General features: G+C 46.9%; 2 protein-coding genes across 2 annotated transcripts in view; both read right to left on the bottom strand.

Moving 5' to 3' along the window:
- Positions 1 to 19151, bottom strand: part of Igf1r (insulin like growth factor 1 receptor) — a 276403-nt gene that overhangs the window by 204785 nt on the left and 52467 nt on the right.
- Positions 11837 to 12454, bottom strand: LOC127191568 (60S ribosomal protein L29-like). The gene has a single exon (XM_051148716.1). The coding sequence runs from the start codon at positions 12413 to 12415 to the stop codon at positions 11951 to 11953; it is 465 nt and encodes a 154-aa protein (XP_051004673.1). The 5' UTR covers positions 12416 to 12454; the 3' UTR covers positions 11837 to 11950.

The raw sequence follows: 19151 nt of genomic DNA, 5'->3' as shown, positions 1-19151 counted from the left end.
GTCACTTTATGAATCTCTATGGATGTGAATTCTTATATGCCTTTCTGAGCAGTCCTGGGTGTGATCAAAGGATATTGATATGCTATTTTTTTCTCCTTGTGCTTCATGTGAGGGGGAAGGGAAAAAAGCATGAGGAAAAACACTGAGACTCAATGCTGAGCTACTTTGACATAATTAATGCCTTGCTCACACCTGACAATTAAAAAAAATTTTTTTTTAGGGCATAACCCTTCAGGTTAACATTACAGAGCAAAATGACCATCAGGCCTGACATTATCATGCTCAGCCACAAAACCCACTGCATAAAACCATTACAGAGAAAACGAAACCCAAAGACATCACAACAAAAACGTAAGACAGAAGCAGTAATGTAGTTAATGTGAATCTGATACGTTGCTTCCTAAGTCGAAACACTGAAAACGACTGACAGAGATGGCCAGTGTCCGACGGTGGGCCAATGTTAACTGCTGATTTGCACACTTCTGTTGGTAGCGGACTTCCCCCTAGCGGGTGGAACTGTTTGAGAAGGCTCAGGAGGTGTGGACTCTTGGAAGAGGTGTGTCGCTGGGGCAGGCCCAGTCTCAGCCTCTCTCTGCGTCTCAGTCTCTCTGCATCTCCAGTGCCATGCCTGCCCGCTCCCCATCATGATGACCATGGACTAAGCCTCTGAAACTGTAAGCAAGTCCTCAATGAAATGTTTTCTATTATAAGCTGCCTTAGTCATGATGTCTCTTCACAGGGATAGAAGAGTGACTAAGACAGGAACAGAAAGCTGGCTAATGTGCCCCCTGGAGATGTCACCGAGATGGCTCCAAATCAGGTGTCTAAGGTCTCCTTCCCCAGGTCTGTTTCCAAAATCAGCCCAGCCTGCCCACACATTGGATCCTCAAATAATGTGCCAACATCAGGACCACGCTCTTTCCCTCCCCTGCTCAGTTCTAGCTCTGTTGTTTTTTGTTTTTGTTTTTGTTTTCCTAATCCCAGATAATGGCATTTCCCATTGGTTCTTAGTCTTGGTTTTTCTTTTCCCTCCTATCACCTCCTACCTTTATTATTTACCACCCTCTCTCCTCATCTATCTTTTTCTACAGTTATATTTTACAGCACCCATCTTCACCTGCTTCCCGGATGTGCTGGTCTCTCTATGTCCTTGGGTGGCTGTCACTGAACCTTTGTGTAACACAAATACGATGCAACATTCCCCCAGCTTCTCGGCCACCGTCTGTAAAGTGAGATCCCAGCTTCTCCGTGCAGGCAGTTGCCACCAGCAACCTCACACGCATCCTCAATGCATCTGCCCTCAATGTCTTACCCTTACGTTGTCTGTGTCCACTCAACTCCACCATCACTCCCAGTCCCTGCAAACTTCTCTGCATCCTTTGAGGCCCTGCCCCTGGGTGTGCCTTTCCGTGCTCTCGCCTCACCGACCTGTCCCCTCTTTCTGGGGCACTCTGCTGGCTGCTCTAGTCTTCAAAAGGCACCACAGGGCAGGGCCATTTGTTTACTGTCAGTCTCTCCACTAGGCCAGGAATCCCCAGCAGAACTGCTGCGTCTACTCTTACTCAAGACGCCCAGAGGCGAGTACAGCGCTTGGCCCCTGTGGGCACATGAATTTCTAATTACAGTATCACGGACCTTCAGACAGAGTGTCTGTCATAAGGACTACACTTTCATCCGTGCCTGCCAACCAGCAAACGTTTGTGAAAAACAGATGCAGCACGCAGAGAACCCAGTGGAGAAGGTTGGGGGGTGGGGGGGTTGGGGGGTTGCGGACCTAAGAGGAACGTGACCGCTCTCGCACTACCCCTTGGCTAAGTAAAGCTGGGCTTCCCCCCAGGCAAGTAATTCTGGTCAACAAGTAGAACCAACACCCCTCCACCATGAGCAAACACACTGCTAAACTGTCACTGCCAACCACCAAACCATAGCTCCCAATAGTTCACTTCAAACTCTGGACCAACCTAGATGCTTCTAACCGGGGAAAGAACACAGATACCTTTAATTACTACCCTGGGGTTCAGAAGCAAGAGAGGCCATGCTGAGCTGAAAGCAAGCACTGTCCTCTAACACATCCACAGTTACCTTCAGGAAAGGGGGACACAGATTGAGCCAACACCCAGCCCTCCCCAGGAGAGGCTTCCTAGAGGAAGGGAGACACTCCACATCTGGCCACAGAGTGGAGGAGCTCTACACACTCTCTTGATAAACCCGTGGGGGCAACATCAATGATGACTAATTTGTCAATCCCAGCCTTTGAAAAATGTCCTGGGAAAGGAACACAGAGAACGAAATAACCAGAGTCAAACAGGGGGGAGTTGAATCATACTTTAAATGCCATTCATTCTTAGGGGGTTAATTATTACATGGACAGATGATTTATTCGGCAAAACAACTAGCCTCTAGTAAGTATGTAAAAGTCAACTAAGTGTTCCTTCAGCTATTATAAGCTATAAGACTGAAAAAAAAAAAAAAAGATACACATAACCCATGACATCTATTTTTACAGCACAGGGCCAAGAGCTAGCCATATCACTTTTAATGACTGGAGATTCCAGAAGAATTATCACTATGGCAACACTTCAAAATGGCCATCAGAGTTACCAAGCACCAGTTCACAACAGTTTGAATCTGTAGTACAGAGCAAGTTATTTTCAAAATATGTCTGGTGATTCCAAGCAAAGCTTTGCTAGATCTTAGTTACCTACAAGTGAGAGTTAACAGAAGCCATGGTACACAGTGAGCGTGCAGACATCATGCTACCGGACACAAACACCATGTCGCCATGATGTCTTTTTAAAATGTATTAAGAGTATTAAAAGATAAAAAATTGGCCACTATTTTTCTTTCAATTGCTGACTTTTAGTAATTTTACAGAGGAGTTTATATAAATTATCCAAAAACTCAGCAAATTTCAAGTGGTTTTAAACATGTGTGAGCAAACAATGAAAATACAGACTACCACTGGGAATTTATACTCAAAATTTTAAATTCCTTCCAGCCCTCTGGAGGCAGCCATGAAGACAGAATTAATTCCCTGGGAGCCTCATTTTCATAAGAAAACAAGCAGCTGACCTCAAAGGTCAACACCCTGGTGTATGCGAACTGGGTCCTCAGTACTGTGTATGCAAAAGGGGTCCTAGCCTAGCCAACAAACTCAATCAAAATGCTTCCTCAACAGTTCCAATGATCTCAAAGATCATCAAAGCAATTCTTATCATCCAAGCAGAGTAAGAAAGTACTGTGGCACTACCTGGGAGCTGCGGGTAAGTGTTGTGTCAAGTTACAAGTGTTTTGGAAACACCCATTTTCATTTTACAGTTAACCGTCTCTGATGTAAATCTGGGACTTACTTTGGGTCTAGTTAAAAAAAAAATATATCACCAATACGCTATGATGTCTTATTTTAAAGAGAGACAAACTGGTATAGTGAAGCTACATATTAGCAAGGATCCATTTAGACGGGAGAAGGGAGTCCTCCTTGCGTTTAAACGTTCTTTCTGTGTGTCAATATAACACTCAACATGTGTCCAGAAGGATGAATCCACAAATAGCCACATTTCAGAACTTAGGGGAACTACCAACACAAATTCTTTTAACCGTGACTTTAGACGTGTGGACTCATAACTGCAAGACCTTGGACCTGTAGATGGGGTGTTACAAGTGAGAACTGTCCCCTCCCAGGGTTATGCAAGGAGAAACTCTTAAGAGTCCACAGCATTTTCATGGTCAGTTACTAGGGAAAGATACACAGGCTCCTGCATGCTGTCTCAAGAACATTCTGGGCTAAAGGCCCAGCGCCAAGACCTACTGTTTGGGCTCCTTTAGAAGAAGGTGACTCCCACCCAGGCTCAAATGCCGGAAAAAGTCCAGCTAAGTCAAGGAGACCCCAGCTACTGTCTCCAGGGAGCTGGGAGTGACATCACTAGACCACACACAGCCTGTGCTCTCTGAAGGACAGCTCAAAGTGGGAGAGTCCTCTTGGGGAAAATAATGATATTAAGGTTTGGGTTTAGTTTTGTATGTGTGTGTGTGCGCGCGCGCCCGCGCTTTTCTTAGTGCAAAGAAATATAAGGAAAACAAAATGGGACAGACCCTGTATTTCCAGATAACACCAGTGGACCTTGAAAAAATAAAAAGTAAAAACATGTGGGTTAAAAACATAAACTCTGCCAAGCAAACACAAGATGAGTGGTGAAGGTCATCCAGTGACTTCAGTTCCTTACTACAGAAACATCCTACTTTTCAGGATCCCTTCTAGCAAGCTTCTGAAGATTATACCAGCTGAGATCCGATCAATCAGAGACTGTGACATTTTGGATCTTCCCCCCTCACTTCATTTATAAGTATAGAAAGACCTAATTTTAAAATGTATTCTGTTTTCAAGTATGTGTACGTGTCTGTGTGTGGGCAGGTGCACATGAGTGCAGATGCCCTCTGATATCTCAGGTCTCTGGGACTGGAGTTATAAGCAGCTGTGAGCTGCCTGAAGCGGGATCTGGGAATTAAACGTTAAGTCCTCCAAAAGAGCAGTAGATGCTCTTAACCACTGAGTCATCTCTCCAGCCCCAATATCTAAGTTGGGAAACATCAACAATTGTCTAGTAAGAATCCTGTTCTTCTGAAACACATAAATCAGGAAAAAAAAAAACAACCCTCAAACTGCCCTACTACTTTTCTCTATCTGGTGCAGTGGTCCCCAACCTTCTTAATGCTGCGACGACCCTTTCACACAGTTCCTCACATTGTAGTAACCTCCGACCATACAATTTTTTTCATTGCTACTTCATAACTGTAAGTTTGCTACTGTTATGAATCAAAATGTTTTTCGACCGTCTTAGGTGACACTTGTGAAAGGGCTGTTCCACCCTCAAAAGGGTCATGTTGTGAACTGTTGACCTAGTGTAATTCCTTTTTGACAATTACTGTGTGCATTTCTTTCTTTAAAGTGTAAGAGTGCCACAGCTATTCACTAAAAAACTGCCCCTGATCTCAGGCCGGTTTTTCCTACTTACAACTCCTTTCAAAGGAAGCTGGGGGCGGGGGGGGGGGCGTCTAGAGTTGGACACCCGGCAAATCTTCTAGAGGTCAGCTCTGCTGCCCAAAATGTTAGGTCAGATCTGTTTCCTACCATGAGACCTTTTCTGGGGCCTAAACCACCAATGCTCAGGAGCGGGCTTGGGGCAGAGCCAAGGGGCTGACTCTGCAGGTGGCCCCATGCAGCAGCACAGATGTCTGTTCCAGGTCACATTAAATGGCTGTGAGCGGACATCCTCATCACTAGACCCCTGCCTGGGCTCAGTCCCAGGAAGTCTACCACTGGTCACTGATCCTTCAGAAAGTGCCATTAGTAGCACCTGAGAGCAGCGCAGCACCGAGCCAGACCTGCTCGCTGGACGCAGCAGGAAGGCAACCAGCCTTCTGCTGGGTCTATAGTACAAGAAGAACTCAGAGTGACCTGGCACTCCCAACCTCACCCTGCCAGCCAGCCCCCTAAAGACAGACAAAAGGATCCAGTGAAGACAGCCACAACAGGCAGGATGTCTCCTCAAACATCAGCTCTCAGGAAAATGCCTATCTTGAGTCACTGTGTTTACAGGTCTGGAAAGGTGAAGAACCAAAAATACATTTTAAAGTCCTCCTCAGTGAATAAAGTGGCTGCCTTGTGCTCCTATCTCACCTCTCTTTTTTTCTTTGATAGGAAAAAAAGAGGTAGACTTGAGTCAGCTACGCTGGATCTGCCATAGGGCCCAGAGAACTTTCTGGGCCAGGCAGCCCCAGCCCAGCCTACATTCTTTTGGGGTGACAGAGCACCCAGCGGTTTCCCTGTCCTCCAACCACGGCAGCATGGTGACTAAGCCCATAGGAATCCCAGTCCGTGCTAGACCCACCCGGAGGACAGGCAGACACAGGATAGGCAGGGAGGGCCCTCACTGCCCAGGCCCTAGCCAGGAAGAAGACCACAGTCTGCTCTTCAGTCCTCGCACGTGTGGAGGAAGGGCACGGTGGCCAGGAGCAATGCCTACCTGTGCCCAGGTGGTACTCAATAGTACAGAGTTCTGCATTAGCATCTGGCTCCATACTCAGGGCTCACTTTCTCATGGGGTCAGAAAGCCAAGTTTTTTTTCTTTTTGGTTTTTCAAGACAGGGTTTCTCTGTCTGTATCCCTGGTTGTCCTGGGCTCACTTTGTAGACCAGGGATACACAGGGATACACCTGTCTCTGCCGCCCGAGTACTGGGATTAAAGGCATGCGCCACCACGCTCGGCCAGAGAGCCAAGTTTTAAGTCTACCTTTCTAACACTGAAAAAGACATCCAGTAAATGTTGGTGGCACAATCAAAAGGCAAGAAAGTAAATGTCAGGTCACACCGCCTGCCTCAATTGCTTTTTAGGAGCCCAATTCAGGGTAGAAGCCTGCCATCCAGGATCTGCTTTGAGAAGTTATTTCCTGAGGCTTTATGCATTTTACTCTCTGTTTGATGATTACATATTTTTCTCATAAAAGGATAAAAAGTTTACTGTAAACCACATCCCTTTCTTCCTTTACCACAACCTGCCAATCATCAGAGCTGGGGCGTCCATTTCATAAGATTAAAGAATAGTTTGAAAACAAAGCCTCCCTAGTTAAAAATCAGCCAAACAAAGGTGCTTGATCACTGATCAACATCAAAGTTTTGGCTCCCATATAAACACAACTCATTGATGTAAAAACCAATCCTGCCTGGGGAAGGGAAACTTAAAGAGTCAGACAAAATCAAGGCCTTACAATTCAGAAACATGTTGCCGTGAAATTAAACAGCAGCCATGGTTTAACTATGCTTGGGTCATCTTTTCAACTCCACCCTTTTTAATCTTAAGAATCATATATGTTCTCAGCCATGTGAAAAGGGCACTAGGGAGAGACAGAGTGACAAGTGGCAAGGTAGGAGGCATTGAGAGGGAGACCAGATGACGAGGGGTTGGGAAACAGAGAGAAGAGAAGAAGAATGAACAGGTAAAGGGGAGGGGCGAGCAGAAGGACATCATGCCAACAGAGCTCTGACTATATTTATTAATCACCATGGAGATACGTAAACATACAAGCTTAAGCAAAGCATCCGTAAAAACTCATCAAACAGGGCCGCAGCCTTCTGTTAAGTAAGACAGGCCATTAAGTCACTCCCACAAGGCAGGACTAGAGACTTAGCTGCAAGGTGCCTTGCATAACTTATGCCAGGACTCTGCTCTTCAGTCTCCTGGCACACAAAGGGAATTGGCGAGTGTGCTGGCTGGTTTCTTGTCAACTGGACGTAAACCCAGACGTAACCGAGAAAAGGGAATCTCAGTTGATAAACTGCCACCATCAGATTGGCTTGCGGGCATTTTCTTGATTAATGTTTAATGTGGAAAGGCCAGGATCGCTGTGGTGGTGTCACCCCTGAGCAGGTAGGTGGTCCTGGGTAATATAAGGAAGCAGGTTGAATAAGCCAATAAATAGCATCCTTACTTGGCTTCGGCTTCAGCTTCAGCTTCCACCCTCCGGGTTCCTGTACTGTCTGAGTTCCTGCTTTGGCTTCCCTTAATGATGAACTGTGATTGGGACATTTAATCAAAATAAACCCTTTCCTCATCAAGATGCTACTACTTTGATACAGCAATAAAAAGCAAACTATGGCAGGCCACATACAGATCAGATGAGACAACGGCTGAGCTGTGTAGAGCCTGGCCATTGCTCAAGAAATGCCACGGTAGTCATTAAACATAGCCCTTTCTGAGAGAGCTGTCATCCAGCCATGCAGATTCATGCAGCCATTTCCACAACCTGGGATCCACATCCTACTGTCATACAGGATGCGGGACTGGTATGTGTGGGTTAGGTCACCAGGGACAAGCCCCTAGAAGTTCTTAAGAAACACAGTTCATTGCACAAGTTGCAGAAACCTCAGGAACTAACTTGCAAAATCTCAAAATGTGGGGGGGTGGGGGGGGGGTAGGGTGTGGGAATCTCTGAAAAGGTTCTGAAAAGCTTTAATCACAAATTAGCCTCCAAATGTCCTTCTGTCAAATGCTTGGGATTTAGAGGTGAATTTTTCTTCCTCTTTTCAGAAAACACTGAATGGCGTAGAGATCTTGGAAGACGGGATGGGATCCTGATCTAAGAAGACCTTGTGTATTTGTCTCAACCGTCAGGTTGGTGCAGCAGTGCGGCTGCCTCAGACCAGGGGGCTTGGCAGTGTTAAGGTCAGCTGAGGCAGGCGGACTGCAGGCAGTAGCAGCTGGGAGTATCCAGGTCTCTTGGTATCTTGGAGGTGGCTTTGTCCAAGCCAGTGACCACCCTGGCTCACTATCACTCCTCTGGGAGGCTAAGGGGACTCACTCATGAGGCTATTTCCTAGAATGTGCTGTGTAACAACAGACATTGTCACTGAACTCAACTCCAGGAGCTGCCTTTTCTATTTGTTTCAAAGACAGTCTGCTCCCAAACTACCAAATCTGCAGACAGTGCCTAGGTTTGAAGGGCCCTGCTGTGCATGGTTACGGAGGAAGGCCAATGTGCACCTGCTGTAGTCCTCTGTCCACAAAATGTCTTCACTTTACCCCAGGCCATGGGACCCCACAGGAGGGAGTATCATCTCCCTACCTCATCTATGTACTCGCCTGCATGTACCTGTAGACATAAGGAAAAGAGACAGTGGGGTCTCTACTCACCAGAAAACCAACTTCTAGGCTAGAGAAAGGCCACAGCTCTTACCTCTGACCACATGAGCACAGACAAGAAAGCATTTGCTAAGGCCAATGGAGAAAAGACGTCTGATCTAACTAAGGCGCAGACAAGCAACTCTGGGCTTCTTCTCACTCACCAAAACCCACGCCGTCATGGCATCACCCAAATCAGCTGTGATCTCCTGCACTGGCCAACCCTAATTCAGAAATGTCCCCTCAACTATGCAGTCAGTCTCCCTCACCCCCATCCCCGTGGACTCGTTCTGTGGGTCTACAAATACAACTGTCTGCACATGAATGTGGCACCTCTAGCACACACACCTGCACCACACAGTCAGCCAGCCGCCCTGGTGAGCTTACACGTTTGGGATGTATATGTAGCACTATGGGATAACCTACACAGATAGATGTCACTGCCTCTCTGTTGTAGTTTGTTGCAGTCTGGTAATTCAAACATTTATTTGCTTCCTATCATCCTGAAAGATAACCTCCCCCCCAAAGGGTACATCTGCTTCATTCTGTCTATTCTCTCAAAATATTAATCAACAATACAACAGTTAACTGAGCACTGGCCTAAACTGTTCCCATGTGTTTTTTTTTCAACTTGCTAATTAAATTTTTTTCTTACTATCATAATAAAAATCCCCCCAAGAAATCTTGGGTCTTCTGGGCATAGTATGAGGGAGGAAAACTGCACTGAGTCCTAATCTACTGCCCCACTTAATAAGCAAATACTTGATGTGCACGCTTTAAGAAAAAAAAAAAAACCTACAGGCTTCATAACGTAGACACTGCAGGTCTCTCCACAACGCTAAATGAAGGCTTCTGACAGGAGTTTAATGAGCTGTTATCCAATAAACTCCAGCCTGAGGATGTAAGCATCCTCTATGAGCTCAGAAAGCAGCCAGGACCATGCTCTATTCTAGACGGAGCTGCCCGACGCCTTCCTGTATAGGCCAGCATCCAACTTACTCTATCAACAGGCAGGAAAATCCCAGCTAGCTTCAAAACTCCCTCATCTTTTCATTACTCAAATGACAGCCTTTTCTCACCACTTTATCTCTGCCTTAAGTACCAGGAGCTGAAAGATACAATCAATTTAATATATATCTCTCTGCCCATTTATATTACTTGTTTGTTTCAGCAGATTCTCGTCCACAAATCCCCCCTTTGCCCATTCATGCCTGCATACTTCACATAGATTTAGTATTTCTCCAGGCCAATGATCACAACCAAGAGTTTTTCTTTGATTAGAGAGCAGAGGAGACAAAAGCAGGGGTAGGGTGGTCTGGAATATCTCTGCCCTTTTTTTTTTTAACAGAGCTACAGAGGAGACCAACAGTCCAGGAGAAACATTTGTATCCAGACCCTCCCATTTCAGACTCAATCGCTGCTGGACACACACTGACTTTGTATGGCTTAACTTTCTCAGCAGCCCTTCATGAAGAGTGGAAACCAGCCAATACGTGGCCCGTCCATAATTCTCAGACACAGGCATCACAGAAAGGAATTCAAGTCCTGCTAAAGACGTCTCTGATTCCATTCAGAATCCTCTCCAACCCTCCCTGCCACCTTGGATGAGCAGAGTACTAGTTTCCACCTTCCGGCTTCCTCTGCGCCCCTGCTGCCTCATGTCTGCAATCCTCAACATCCGGAGAAGTGTCAAGCTCTCAGAAGGGACTATTGAGAGGTGTAAAAATGGAAACAACCAGTTTCCTACAACCATCCTACCTTACCCAACCCCCCCCCACCCCCCGAACCACCACCAAAAAAAGGCAACACTTCACCTTCTCCTCACAGAATTAAAACTATGGGCATCAGTCAGATATAAAAGATGGTCTGAGCCAAATACTCTCAGGTGCCCAAGCAGATGGCGAGATCCTGGGATGCAAACCACCACCTAAACCTCTGCTTTTACGTAGATACTTCACATTCCAAACATCTTAACATTTGAAGTACAACCCACTCCTGAGTTGAGAGCCGTGTATACAATGCTGGGTAAACAGGAATGAGCCGGTGTGAGCATTCTTAAGTGAAGACCTCAGTTTCACCGGAGGCAAGTATCTGGTCCAAACAAAACTCCAAATACCAACCACACTTGCCCTCCTCTGAGCCCTAAGCACCTATTACTTCTATTCCTTTTTCAGCCAAAGCTGGGATTACCTTGCCACACAGTGTAAGTTCTCACCTTCTTATTCTTTGGGGGGGGGGGGGGGTGTGTGTGTGTGTGTGTGTGTGTGTGTGTGTGTGTGTGTGTGTGTGTGTGTGTGTGTGTGTGTGTGTGTGTGTGTGTGTTCGTTCATCTATATGCAGCTGTATGTACTCTGAGGAGGCCAGAGGACAGCCCTCACTGTTGGTCCTTGGGTGCCGTCCTCCATATTTTCTGAAACAGGGTCTCTCACTGGCCTGAGTGAGACTCACCAAATAGGATGTCTGGCCTACTAGCAAGGACCAGGACCAGGACCAGGACCCGGACACACCCATCTCTGGGGCTATAAGCATGTGCCATATTCCGCTTTCTTGCATGGGTTCTAGGGGTTAAATGGGGTCCTAACATGAAGCAAGTGCTTTACCTAATGACCTACCACCCCATCCCAGCATCTCATGTTCTTATCATCCAACAAGATTATGAGTTTCTGTCATCTCTTTCTGCTTAGCATGGAATTCACAATAAACAAGGACAGCTCAACTTGCCACCGGAGGAGTGGGGGTTGGGGTGGAGGGGTCACAGAAACTTTAGCCAATTAAAGAGGGGGAGACAGTCTGTAAAGATCCTACTTAGGGCTGGAGAGATGGCTCAGTGGTTAAGAGCACTGCCTGCTCTTCCAAAGGACCTGGGTTCAATTCCCAGCACCCACATGGCAGCTCACAACTGTCTGTAACTCCAAGATCTGACACTTTCACACCAATGCACATAGATTAAACCTAAATAAAATATTAAAAAAAAAAAAAAAAAAAGATCCTACTTAGAATTCCTCACGATTCAAGCCTGTTCACCATTGTCCTCATCTACAGGCATATCAACCTCTTCTCTGCTTCACCAACAACCCTGGGCTGCAAGGTTAGCAAGAAGGAACATGAACCTCCAAGGACCTGAGATACACATTCACTCTTTTTTTTTTTTTTTTTTTTTGAGCTTGCCTCAGGTTTATTTGTAAAAACAGCATAGGATACTGGTCATCTGTAAATAGTGTGTAGGTAGGTGTGTCACACCAGTCCATCTGTCTTCACATAGGCAGAAGCCTTTTCTATGGGGCCTTCACAGGGGCCTGGGCAGCTTTGGGAGCCTGAGCTGGGGCTGCAGCCTGGGCCTTAGCTGCAGCTTTCGCCTTGGTTTGAACCTTGGGCTGTGGTTGGTACAGCCGACGACCCTTGCTCATGTAGCTTCGAATCTTCTTCCCAAGATTGGGATGAGTGATGAAAGCGAGCCGGCTGAGTTTGCGGCTGGGGGCCTTTGGCGTCTTGGGCCCACCGGCCTTAGGCTTCACAAGCGCCTCGATGGCCTCTGCACGGGCACTCACTGCCTTTGCGTTGTTTGCCTGCGTCTTCTGCAGGTCTTTCTTGTTGTGCTTCTTGGCAAAGCGCATGTTCCTCAGGAGCTTGGGGTCCACCCCCTTAAGAGATTCGTATCTTTGTGACCGGGGTTTCTTGATGCCATTTCTGTGCCATTTGCAGGACTGGTTGTGTGTGGTGTGGTTCTTGGACTTGGCCATGTCTGCACGGTAACCGGCAGCTCCTGCAGTGCCTGGGACCGGAAGCTACATATTCACTCTTAAACTCAGTCATTTAGTTGGCTTATTTGTCCCAGCTAACCATGGACCATTTTGGTCATTTGAAAATATTTTATGAGTCCTTCTTTAAAGTTTCCATACCTACCAGAACCAGCAGGAAGAGTAAGGCAAGACTGCTTAGTTGTGGTGGTTTAAATGAAAATGGCCCCACAGGCCTACGTATATTTTGAACGTTTGGTCCCAGTTGGTGGAACTGTTTGGTAAGGATTAGGAGGTGTAAGCTTGTTGAAGGATGTGTGCTGCTGGGGGTTGACTCTTGAGATGTCAAAAGCTCACACCATGGTCAATAGCTCTCTTTCTCTCTCTGCTTTTTGTTACATCATCAGCTACTGCTTCAGTGCCATGCCACACCTGCCTGCCTGCCACCAAACTCCCTTCCATGCTGGTCATGGACTCACCCTCTGCAGCTGTAAGCACCAATAACTCTTTCATCTATAAGTTGCCTTGGTCCTGGTATCTCTTCACAGTAATGGGAAAGTAACTAAGACACTGGGGTATGGAAGCTGGACAGTTCTCACTCTCAGACAAAAGGCTTGACAGGTAAGGGGAGATGGTGTAAGTCACCTTGGCAGTTAAGGTTTGCTCTGGCTGAAACTTGCATGCCAAACCAGATGCCTATGGGAAAGGCACATTAACAACACACACTCACTGGAAACCAACAGGGAAGGCGTGCTTCCGCTCTATCATTCCACCAGCACTGCGGACTCTGATGTCCCTCAACAGCAGCACCGTGGACATACCCCTCCCTCAACACTGGTGGGAGAGAACACTCTTCCCAGGTCATCAAGCTGCTGGATTCTAGCCAGGGGAAAGCCGACATTAGTTGAAAAGAATGACTTCGGTGAATTTAAATGCATTTCACATAATCAAGTTTCATTGGTGTTTCTCGGTACTTATGAATAATTCACTTTGATAACAGCAAAGGCCGGACCAAGAAAATGTCACTTCAAAAATACAACACTTAACATAAATCCTACCCTGATTTCCTGCTCTACTCTTCTCTGACCACCTTTCCTTTTTTCTGCCCGATCACACAGGTGTTTTGCTAGCCTTCCAGCCTGCATCTATGGCTCCTAGAAAACTCTTGGGACCCTGTGAGCTGCAGCTGCCTATGCAAGTTCACAGCCTCGGTCTAAAGCAATCTAGGAGCCTGCTCTTTACAGGGGGTGGGAGAGGGGGGTGGGGTGGGAGAGTGGGGTGGGGGCGAGAGAGGAGGGTGGGGGTGGGAGAGCGGGGTGGGGTGGGAGAGGGAGAAGGGGGTGGCGGTGTACAATCTTCAGAGGCTGTTTAGAATATCTATCATCAATCTTAGCAGCAATTGCCAAAATCCAGAGCTAGCACAACCACCCTAGACCCTTACTACCCTGAACATTAAATCTCAAAGTCAGGAGAGAAAAAGGAAAGAAAAAAAAAAAAAAAAAAGGAGGGAGGGAAAGTGACAGCCTTTGGGCCACTCTTGTAAGCCAAAAGCTGGGAAACTTTGATCTGGATAAACTGTCATTCTTGTGCATGTAAGATTTTCACGCAAAACTCCCTGGTCATGAGGCTGGGCTGGGCCGCCTTCTTTTTAGCACTTGTTCATCCGGGCATCTGGGCCAAAGTGGGAAAGCACAGAGGAAGGTCAAGTTTGTATTGATTTGAATACATTAGCCAAAACCAAGATGAGGATAATAGGAGGTTGAGGAGCTCACACATGAAGTGCTACTTTTAAAACTGTCTACACACCAAGCTTGCTAGCAGAATCTGAGCAGCCCATAATAAGCCACTCACAAGCCATTCAACTTTAACTTGTGAGCTGAAGTAGGGTATGAGTACCATCCTGACTACCATTTTCCTCTAACTGACTTATCTTCTGCAGCCCTGTCCCTATAATCCAGGGGTCCCTGACCTTCCTGTGCCCCTTTAATACAGTTCTTGGTGTTGTGGTGACCCCACTCCCAATCATAAAATTATCTTTGTTGCTACTTCATAACTGTAATCTTGTCACTTATGAATCATAATGCAAGCATCTGTGTTCTCCCAATGGACTGAGGCGTTTGACTCTCCACCCCAAAGGGGTCACGACCCACAGGTTGAGAACCACTGCTACCATCTGAGGCTTGGGATGACAACAGTGCCCCCAAGTTGTGGGTTTACCCAAGGAGGTTTAAGAAGCTTCCCAGTAAGACTGAGCCAACTCAAAGGTCTGAAACCTGCTCATGCCAGGCAAATAGGTGAGGCTCATAGGCCCTCTGGCTGAGAATAAAGTACAAATGAGCCCTGCATCACTGTGGGCACCAAATGCCATTGCCACTGTGTGGCCCTCAACAAACCTACAACGAAATTAATCCTGCAAGACAAACTCCTCTGGCAAGGCTTTGGCTTCCTGTCCATTGTCACCCAGAGCCCCAGCCTACTCCCCGTTGTCATCTCTGGCATCTAGTGACTCTTTGGAAAAACTTTTTTTTCCCTCTCCCTTAGCAAACAAGAAGCGCTTGTTGAGCTACAGAAACATTCTTAGGAGAAAATTATACATTCTCAGGATTCCATTCATAAACCCGTATGACCGTCAAGACCGGAGCCCTGCTGTGGTCATAAAAGGACAGTTAGGAAGAGGCAGAAGGTGGGAGAAGGCGGCAAGACGGCCAGTGAGCTGAGGCGGAGACCCCTGCAGGACTGCCTGGACAGGACCTGAAACTGGAAAGAGGTGCAGCTCCCCATTGGTGAGTGGAAGAAGTGCCACTCCGCTTTACTGGTCTCAGAAGCTTCCATGACTTGGTTATTTGTTGGGAACCTTCTGAAGGGAACACTGGTGAATACAGAACAGTCAATTATTTAAAACCCACTGAGTAACGGAACAAAAAGATTTCCCCCCGTCCTAGCTGTGCAATATCCCAAGAATCTGATAGCATTTACTCAGCCAAGTGTATGGAGGCTTTAACTGTAACATGCAATTAAATATTGTTGCTAATCACTACTTGCGTCCAACTTTTAAACTGAGCTGTGTCATAGATAGTCTATGGAAGATTGATGTATTTATGATTCCATTCATCTGCTGGAGCTCATAGAATGTGTAGGGGAAACTACTGCGCCACTCTGGCTACTTTCCTCAGTGCCTTCATTAGGATTTGCCAAGACAAATCTGAGGCGACCTCATGTGGGGGTCAGTCTGCCAGTTTCCCTAACCAAGGCCGAGTACCAAGCAATCAAGTCACTAAGCGCTGACTCTGTTGCCATTCCACGTAGTCCCATGAAGAAAAACAAACGGCAGGAAGAAGACGGGACCAAGTGCTTGTTTGTGGCCAAGGCAAAGAAACAACAAGCAACTTCTATTCAATAATGAGTAGAAACAGAAGGCCAGCTTCCGGAAGAGGGCCTGGCACTCCTGCACAGCATCTTCCCACCCACCTGATGCCCAGGAACGGAAGAAAGATCTGAGAGAGGACACTGAGAGCCGGTGTTTGTTTCCTGCGATGAGCGAGAGGAGGAAAATGAAACAAAACAAAGCAGGAAAGGAGGCCGGGTGGGAAAGGCAGTGGTACGCCCGCATATGCAGGCGCACATAAACACACATGCACAAACACTCACACACAAATGTGCAAATGCAAACACATGTCCGCACACAAACGTGTATGCGCACAGCTATTATTACCCAAAGAAGAGCATAAATAGGCGCAGGCTCCAAGAGCAGATGGCTGCCACCTTCACTGTGTGCGATCTGCAGTTGTCACCAGTGAAAATGTACCTCCTTGTTATCTTTACTAAAAACTATACCCACTCTCTAAACACTTCAATGTTCTCAGAAAAGAGGGAAAGCATTTCAAAAGATAACATTTAATGTCAGTGTCAAACAAAAATCTGTTGGCATATCTTAAATTCTCTCAAATACCAAGTTTGTGAGCAGAATAAACTCATCGAGTTTGATAACAAAAGGAATGGGGTCTACATACACCTATAAGGTCCTTAGTGGCATCCGGACACAGGCATATGTACATCACTGAGTGTTCTTTAAAGATATGGCTTATCTGGGCAGACATGAAAATTTGAACAATTCCGATTAAATTAGCAAGAACCACTCCTAAGTTATGCCCTTGCTACTTATGATAATTGAATGTTTGCAACTCAAAAAAGGCAACAGAGAAAGACCACTCAGATATGGCAATAAATATACAGCCAGTCCAGCTTAATGCTCAAAAGTTTAGATGGCCCCTGAATGCAGCTATTTTTAAAATAGCGGCAGCTGCCACCATTGACCAAGAAGTCACTAAAGCACTGGGCAGGTTGGAGGGTGCTTTCCAGGTTTATCTGATCATTCCTGTTTCATGGATGGAGACCAGCCTTGCCACGCTACTCCACCCTGGGCCAAGCTCAGGGAGGCCCACCTTATTAAACCCGAGTCCCTGATTTCCATCATGTGCTGGAAGAAGGAACATCTCCAAATGAAACCTCCCAGCACCACCGCTAGCTGAACTTGACTTCTGAACCATGATACACCGGAGCTGAGCAGCACAGTCCAGGATGAGATTAGCCACAGGCCCATATGTTCCACGCTACACCCCCCCCTCCAGTTGGAAATGTCACACTGGCATACATATGAGAAGAGCAAGATAGAAACAGAAATGTAACCAAAGCAAGGGGCTATCAGGAAAACAAGCAGAAACCAGAACCATTCTAAGAGTAGGCTTAGCTAAGGGATATGAAGGGCTTGGAGTATTCTCCAAAATCATCAAGTTGAAAAACAAAACACTATGAAGAGAGTCTGAAATCTTTTCAGACCCTAAGATGATTATCCTTAGTGAAAATCTGACTTCTGAAGTTGGTCCGAAATACTGACCCCTCAACTAAAGGACAACCGGCCCAAAGCAAACTAGGAACCAGACACCCTGCTCTAAGAACTCAAGTCTGCTAAGTGATGTCCCAGAGAGATGTGGACGCAAACTGCTTCAGCACCACCGAAGCAGGGGTTAGCAATCAGGACAGAATGCAATCTCCACACCCGGCTATAAAAGGCATATAGCACTGAGGCCCAGGGCATGTGACCCCCTTCTAAATAAAGCTCACCCCCTCAGTGGAGCAGCTGACCAGAACAGAGGCGTTCCCAGGCAATGGAGACAGGCTTGTAACACAATGTGTGGAAAGCCAGGGCCCACTTTTTCACCCCTGGGTCTGCACCCACCAGAGCCCATGGGCCTGCCTCATGGCACACACCATCATCTATTTTGGCAGTCTGCAGCAGCTTGGTGGACACGCCATGGCATTGCCAGACATACTCTAGGTCTTCCCAGGTAGCTGAAGATTAAAAGTTAAAATGCATGGCTGGACTTTCACACTCCAGGGGATTTAAAAATGCTTGAACAAGCCTTCCGCTTTCTCCCTGGGGGACACAGACTATTAGCCTGCAATGAAATGCAAAGAAATGGAAAAGGAAGAGGCTCTCTATAGGCCTATGCTGTCCCGGTGACCAGTGTTTGACAAACAAGGCCGTGAGACCCAGTATCAGAGAAGAACAGTCTGTTTTACACCACCTGCCTTCATTTTGAGACCAGGGACCCATACTGAGATATAATGTTTCCCTCTGTCAATAAAGGGAGCCACGGTCATCCTGAAAGCTCCAGTCTGCAATAACCAAGATTTCTCATTTTGGGGAAGTGGGCAATGCAACACACTGCAGCACCACTGCCCTAGCCAGTGTCTTTTTCACAGAAACAAGGTGGCCCTGCCAGCAGAGCTAGCTTCCAGGGCGGCCAGGTTCATGCCTTCAGGGGTTTTCTGGCAAAGATTTGTCCTCTAAACATGCAATGGAGTCCTGCGACCCAATCCCGAACTGTTGGCTCTGGCAGGCTAAGAGACGCTTAGAGGCCAAGTTTAGCAGTCAGGTCTCAGGCTTTACTTTTGTTTTTAACTTGATGTTGTTTTGTTTTTGGAAAAGGTGTTCACATATGAAACCAGATACCAGGAAGCCTCTATGGCTTTAAGTAAATACCATGAGAAGGCAGAAAACCACAGGTACTCAGGAAGGTTGACCTCCAGCCCTTAGGATACAAGGCGGGCCCGCCTTCACCAAACGGCTGGACAACCATTTGAATAGCTTCTGGGGGCCAGGATTCAACCTTTTAGACTTCTGCATCTTGAGAGAGAAGAGCTGGCGTCTGCAGGAGATCCTCTTGCCGATTTAGGGCTAGGGATGGATTGGGTGGCAGTGTTCCTCAGCAGCAGTGATGGTGACAGGGACAGAGGAAACATCAGAGCCACATTTCATGATTTACCGTCTTTGAGCTTGCTGAGGAGTGCCATTTGCACACTGCTCTGTTTGAAGGAGTTAGCGGGAACGCATGGGAAGATACAGCCAGAACCCACACAACACTGCCAAGAAACACAGTGCCAGGTGCTAGGCTATACGACCCCTGGAGGCTCCAGAGCCCTAGGGTCTTCTTCTGAAAAAGGCAAGGCTGGAGCTCAGCCAGGTCTGAGATGGAGGACGGCAGACTGGACAACAGAAAGATGACTGAGAAAGGGTGTCAGTGATACTGCATGGGGGAAGGAGGGTGCATGGGGGAGGAGGGCAAACCACCGAAGAGCTTCAGGAGGCCCTGCTACGGAAGTGTCGGGGGACAGCAGATGTACTCAATGGGGCATTCGCTGGTGGAGTGAAGTGGGAGGCTGGAGAAAAGCTGTGTCA

The sequence above is a fragment of the Acomys russatus genome, chromosome 7, assembly GCF_903995435.1.
Source record: "Acomys russatus chromosome 7, mAcoRus1.1, whole genome shotgun sequence".
In the NCBI taxonomy this organism is placed as follows: Eukaryota; Metazoa; Chordata; class Mammalia; order Rodentia; family Muridae; genus Acomys; species Acomys russatus.
The sequence above is the reverse complement of the archived record's forward strand: the minus strand, read 5'-3'. Positions and strand labels throughout refer to the sequence as shown.